The sequence below is a fragment of the Clytia hemisphaerica genome, unplaced genomic scaffold (assembly GCF_902728285.1).
Source record: "Clytia hemisphaerica strain Z4C2 unplaced genomic scaffold, Clytia hemisphaerica genome assembly, whole genome shotgun sequence".
NCBI lineage: Eukaryota > Metazoa > Cnidaria > Hydrozoa > Leptothecata > Clytiidae > Clytia > Clytia hemisphaerica.
The window spans coordinates 752,008-758,560 of NW_027104374.1; the positions used below are offsets into that span (position 1 = coordinate 752,008).

The 6,553-nt window shown below is 36.3% G+C and overlaps 2 protein-coding genes across 2 annotated transcripts; one reads left to right on the forward strand and one right to left on the reverse strand.

The window, feature by feature from the left end:
- Positions 1-2,294: 2,294 nt before the first annotated feature.
- LOC136818776 (myb/SANT-like DNA-binding domain-containing protein 4) lies at positions 2,295-3,288 on the forward strand. The gene is made up of 2 exons (XM_067075014.1): positions 2,295-2,694; positions 2,876-3,288. Exons 1-2 carry the CDS (start codon positions 2,295-2,297, stop codon positions 3,286-3,288), a joined length of 813 nt encoding a protein of 270 aa, XP_066931115.1.
- Positions 3,289-3,756: 468 nt separating this feature from the next.
- On the reverse strand, positions 3,757-5,013 carry LOC136818789 (putative nuclease HARBI1). Its single transcript, XM_067075026.1, has one exon. The coding sequence runs from the start codon at positions 4,813-4,815 to the stop codon at positions 3,784-3,786; it is 1,032 nt and encodes a 343-aa protein (XP_066931127.1). The 5' UTR covers positions 4,816-5,013; the 3' UTR covers positions 3,757-3,783.
- Positions 5,014-6,553: the final 1,540 nt, after the last annotated feature.

Below are 6,553 nucleotides of genomic sequence, written 5' to 3' on the forward strand. Positions count from 1 at the left end.
TTTGCCGACAAATTTTCTACCGATAAGACATGGCACCATTTTTCTTTTAGATTCCAAAAGTGTTGAAGATACAACATTGAATTTTGAAGACATTGACAAAAGGATTTATGAGCAACTAACAAAAGGTACAGTATGTGGCCCCCAAAACGGCGATCAAATTTGAAATTTCTCTCAAATCTAGCCCTTTCCGGACGCACGGGCCACTGGGTGGCCCATGAATCGTGTTCCTATATGACGCACGGGCCACCGGGTGGCCCATAGCTTTGTAAAAGATTTTAACAGTTTTCGCGCCAAAATACAATAACATGGTTTTGAATAATGATTTTGAGATAAATTTCCCGTAGCCTGCAAAAAACCGCTTTTTGATATCTTGTTTACAACTAGAATTATAAATTTTCAATGTTTGTTGTAAATTTACTCAGGCTAAATCTGTAAGGGAAAAATTGCTCAAAAATTTGGACAAAAAATCACTTTACTCAGATTCCTGGAAAGCTTTTGACATGAAATTTTTTTTACCCGGCCAGTAATTTAATTCTCTAAATCATATTCAAAGTTCAAGGCGTAAAGCAAAGGCCTTTTACTCTATTTCTCTATTCAAAGTCAAAAATTTTGCCTTTCCGAAAAAAAATTTGCCGATTTTTCGGTCACGTGACCATGTGTCAGCCATATTTAAAAAAATTTTTTTGGTATTTCAAAACCCCTATTACATGTGAAAAAAACGAGGTATTACTTATCGTGATATCTTTTATCAATCACTTTCTATTGCAATTTTAGTGAAGCCAGTCAAAAATCAAATTTTTGTTTGCGTCATATAGCCGTGAAATCATGCGTCCGGAAAGGGCTAGGGGAAAAGAGATTTTGCAAAAATTTTTGCTGCATGAAAACCTTTAACATCTCTACTTTGTTTCCTGGAAGTTCTTTTTCAAAATTTTCAATTTCAACAATATTTTTCAATCGCTTAAAGATAGTAGCTTTTTTCTAATGGCCCCAAAACTGAATCTCACCGACAAATTTATAAAGTATATAACTTTATAAAAGATTCCGGCCTGTGAAATAGGAAATCCCAGAGCAGGCTGAAAATTTTATTCGTCAGCGGAAATTAGAAATCATACGTGTGATTTTCATTAAATCTTTTATGTGTGGGTTGCAAGTGTTTATTTCGATTTCACACGTCAAGGTTAAAAAATTAAATTAATTGCTTGGAAAATTCCGCAGTGTGATATTTCAGAAATCACAATGCAAAAAAATCACACTTAATCAGTTTTAAAACATTACACTCGAAATTTGATTTTCGAAAATTACGGTTTCGGAATTTAAGTTTTCACACCCGGGTGATGTGATGACTTTTTCCTGTGGATGTCTCTCTATTAATTGATATCTTTACTTTATGGTTTATTTCTTCCACCAGTTTTGTATCGTCAACAAACAGGAACATTTCTGCTTTCGTAGCCTCTGGTAAATCATTGATGTACATGTGCAACCTTCCATCCGTCTGGCATAGTACTTTTATCAAATGATTTAGTCATGATTGTGTGGAGCGGGACAGCTATGTAGTCTGCTAGCTCCTCAACATAATTGGATGAATTTCTTCCGGACCAATTGACTTATTTGGGTTTAAGTTCTTTTTTGAGATTAAACTCTATTTTAGAATCGGTGCGTGATTGAAACTCAGGAAGACTATCACCGGGCTCTTTTGTAAATACACTACAGAACTGATCCTGTAGTATATCAGCTTTGTCTTCGTCCGCATAACGAAGAGAAGATTTATCCTTTGGGTTGCGCATGAGAGGCGAGATCCCAGATTTTGTTTCCATGTCTCCAGAATCTTTTTGGACTCCTCTTTGTTTGCCCACATATCCGTTTTTCAAGTTTCCTTTTTACTTGTGTTATCTTTCTCTTAGCTTCGTTCCGTGCAATCACATACTCAATTCTAGACAGTTCCTCTCTACTTGTACCGATCGATCGTATCCCCTTTTGATGAAGACGCCGCTTTTCTTTAAGATATTATGTCGGTATACATCCGGGCCCGGTTGTTCAAAAAATCGATTAGATTAAATCCCGATTAACGCTGATCGCGATTAAATTTCGATTAGTTAATCGCGGGGATTAACTTCCGTTGTTCGAACGTCAGATTAAGTAATCGCGCGGGAAAACTCTGGGAAAACCCTTTTCGAATGTTCCGTGACGTAATTTTTCAATTTTCGAACGTTCCCTGCGAAACCAAAACAAACAAAAGGAGAAATAAAAAAAACTTTAAAAAACTCATTCAAGAACAATCGAACAATCTATACAAAATGTCAGGAAAAAGACCAAGAAAAACTAACTTCACTGCTGATGAGATCAGGATCATCTTGGAGGAATACGAGGCTAGTCAGAGCACGATTGAAGGAAAGTTCTCCCCTTCAATAACAAACGCTGCTAAACAAGCTCTATGGGAGAACATAACTTTGAAAGTTAATGCCCTCGGTGTTGCAAATAGAAGCACAAAAGACATCGAAACAAAATGGAAAAATCTAAAATCCGATGCAAAAATCACTCACAACGAGTATAAAAGATACGTCAATGGAACTGGTGGTGGCCCACCAACAAAACCCCCAACTGAAGCTCAGCATAAAGTAATTTCACTTTTCGAAGGACGCCCTTCCTTTGAAGGCCTAGATGGTTTTTCGTCCTCATCATTCATTGATGATACAGGTAAAGAAAACTCTTTGTTTCGATTATTCCATTCGTACAAATAATTCTCTTTATGATATTAATTTCACTCAGTCAGGGAAGAACAATGCATGTAATAAGTTTTTCTTTGTTCTTGAACATAACGAAAGAAAAAAAATACCAATAAAATAAATAATATTTTAATCCACCCTTGTCTTTTTAGATATCCAGAGCAACTCGATTTCATTGGATCAACCCGGACCTAGCAGCCAAAATAAACTCATCGAGAATGATGTGATGTTGTTCAGTCCACCCTCTAAAACCAGCCAGAATCCTTCAACAATAAACAAGAAGAAAAACATCTTACAGTCAAAGAAACCCTCAAAGAAAAATAAAACAAGCACCTTAACTATTCAAAGACAATGTCTAATCAAAGAGCTGAACATTCAAAAAGCAAAACTAAAATTTCAGCGTTTGAAAAACAAAGAAGTGTTATTGAAGATAAAAAATGAACGAAGGCATGCTGAGTTGCTCGATCTACAGAAAGAAAAGGCAGCTTTAGAGTTGACCTTAATGAATACAAACTTTGTTTATGTGGACCCTACCGAAGAAAATATCAACAATAACGAACAATAAATAAAAAACTTGGTATAATATACAGTTAACTTATTTTTTTCCACAGCACACCATTTACCACACTCATTTGTTTTTGACTGTCTCCCTTTTGTTGACAAATAATTTTTGTCGACACTGTTATGACATAGGTTAGTTCCTTTTGTTTAAAAAAAATTTTTTTGTTTTGAGAGAATTCTTTTGTCTTGAAAACGATTTTTTCTTTTGATAATTTTCGCCTTCTTTTGTTTTGAAAAAAAAATCTTTTGTTTTGAAAAAAATTCTTTTGTTCTGAAAAAATGTTTTGATTAGAGATTGACAAGTGCGACCTGCTCGACGGGTTCGCTAAACAGGTTTAACAAGATCGAACGAACGAAAACATTCGAAAATTCAGAGATTTGTAAACAAATAATATTAGAAAGTTTGAATGACTGTGTGTGGTCGGTGGTGTGTTGTGTCGTTTGTAAAATGTAAATTGATAATATTTTGATAAAGATTTTATGTATTTGAACATGTTTTTTAAAAGAATGTATTTGCAATATGATCGCGTATTGCACCACGATTTTGATCGTCTCCATCATAAGGTTCTGCCTCAAAGTCGTCTGGGTCTTCTTCATCGTCAAATGGGTCTTCATTTAACATAATAGCAATGTTATGAAGGATAAAGCATGTACCAATTATTTGACATGCTTTTATAGGGTCGACTCTCAAACCAAATCGTAACGCAGGAAATCGTGCTTTTAACAAACCAAAGCTTCTTTCGACTGAACTTCTAGCTCTCTTTTGGCATCGGTTGAATCGTCTTTCTCGTGGTGTTACAGGGTTATCATAGGGGGTCAAAAGGTAGCGTGATAAAGCATATCCAGAGTCTCCAATAACCAAGCCATCGTCAATCGAGTTGTTGTTATTATCCAAGTGATTTTTGACTGCAGAAACACGAAAAATAAAACTATCATGTGTCGACCCCGGCCATCTTGCATCAACATCGAGGAAACGATAATTATGATCAGTCAGGGCTTGAACATTTATAGAATGATAATTTTTTCTGTTTACAAAGTCCTTTTCATCTTCATGGGGGCAAGAAATTCTTACATGTGTGCAATCGATACAAGCAATTGTGCTAGGAAAGCCAGCCATTCTGTAAAAACCTTGCTTGATCTCTGTCTTTTGTTGGGCAGTGGTAGGGAATACAATGAATTGGTTTCTCTTGCGATTGAGAGCTTGACAAAATTGGGGAACAATCCTTGAAACAGTTGATTTATCCACTCCAATAACATCTCCCACAACTTGTTGGAAACTTCCACATGCCAAAAACTTTAAAGAAATCAACACTTGACTTTCCACAGACAAAGCGTGGTTTCTTTGTGTAGGTCTTTGCAGATCTTGTCTGAGAAGATTGGTTAAAAACACAATGCCTTGTCGTGAAAAGCGAAAGCGCATCCGAATGTCCTCATCTGAAAAAGTGTTGTTATGCATAAAATCTTTCAGTCTGTATGTTCTTGGACGTCTTCTTTGCAAATTTCCATATAAAATCATGTTCATGGCGGCCATTTCTCACTTTGTTTTAAGCTTAATCTTTCCTTAATCCACCTCCCGAGCAGGATTAAGTTTTGGGGTGTTTAAGTCTAAGTTAATCTCTTTTTTAATCGTGATATTTTTTGAACAACAGACAAATTTTCGTTAATCGGCGCTAATCGCTATTTAATCCGGACTTAAGCTAATCGGCCGCTAATCCACTTTTGAACAACCGGGCCCCGGTGTCGAACCGGGTTCTGGGCCTACTTTTTAAAAAATTTGTGTTTTTTGATACTTGTATTTTGTCGTTTGTCTTGTTCTTGTTCTTGTCTGTTGTTTACCCTTTTTTGTTTCTTTGTATTTGTGTGGGAGTTTTTGTTTATTTTTCTATGTTTGTTAGTTTGTTTGGACTGCGGGTCGGTTCAGGGTTATGCAATCTGGGGGAGGCTGAGTGTTGGACGTCCATAAAACATGTTTAAAGCCGCTGCGCCTGTCGCAAGTCAGGGACTCCAGATTGCATTGGTTGGGTTTTAGAGTGGGTTTTGGTGTTTGTGTTTTTCTGCTTGGCTTTTTAAACTTTATGTCTATTGGTTTGTTGGTTCTTTTTCGCATAAAATTCTCATTTCTTGACAGGATGTTTGATTGGTTTGATTTATATATTTAGAAGAATTCAAAAAAATTCAAAAAAAAGGAAAAAAAACGTATAATTATAAAAATATTAGTGCCTTTTTATGTTTCATCTTTATTTTATTTCGTATTTTCAACACTTTCTCTCCTTGAGGTCAGATCTCTGATCTTCACCATATATATAGTATGAAAATAAAATGTTTTCTCCTGTCAGACCTACAAACAACAAAGAATGGCAGAATTCTTTTTCCTCTTAGAGAGACGATGTTACAATGAGAAGGTAGCAAATCTTCTCTGGGTCCCTCTGTCTTTATCCAGGGACAGGCTGACTGTCATTTAAGACAGTCAGGCGACATTACCCCAGCGGCCTGTACAAGATGACAACAAACTCCAGGTAGACTGACAGGAGAAGAAAACAAAAAATGAATCAACAAAGGTGTAAACACCTTAGACTCCTTTGGAGCCGACTGCACTAGACACCAGGCAGGGGACATCCTCGCACATCCTGATGTACTAGGCAAATATATATATACATCTTTTGGCAAGTTATGTCAACCAAAGTAAAAACATTCTAGAAAATGCCCAAATCGGCTAACACTAAAATGTGGACGTGCCATTAAGAATTTCTGGCGTTACTAAACTTAACGTTAATTTTTTTGTTAGTAATGTTTTGAAGACTGGGTATGGGCGATTTGTCGAATCCATTAAAGATGGGAAGGGTTTTGATGTTAAATACAAGTGGTTCATCAGCAATGTACCGAAAAAAGCAAAAAAGAAAAGAAAAAGTTGAAGGTTGAATGTTGGTCAAAAACAGCAACATAGTTTGTTTGACTGTAAAGATTGTTTGAAAAGTGAGCGTTATCGAAAATTGTTGTGTTTACGCCGGACTCAAACATGGACTCACAGGTTTAGATGAAGGGCTAGAAATATTCAGACTTTTTAGATAAAAAATAGAGGGTGCAACGCCTTACACCCAGTTGTGGAAGTATATCTTCCATTCTCTAAAATCAAGGCTTGCGGGCCTGTAAGCAATTTACACCAAAAACGACGGACTCAAACATGGGATCACAGGTTTAGATGAAGAACATACGATGGATTCCGTCATCATGTAGCTGATTTAACCCTATTTGGGCCGGGGGGACTAAAA

Coding starts and splice junctions, on each gene's coding strand:
- LOC136818776 (XM_067075014.1), top strand. CDS start 2,295: ATGTCAGGAAAAAGACCAAGAAAAACTAACTTCACTGCTGATGAGATC. Junction 2,695..2,875: donor ATCATTCATTGATGATACAG/GTAAAGAAAACT, acceptor TTGTCTTTTTAG/ATATCCAGAGCAACTCGATT.
- LOC136818789 (XM_067075026.1), bottom strand. CDS start 4,815: ATGGCCGCCATGAACATGATTTTATATGGAAATTTGCAAAGAAGACGT.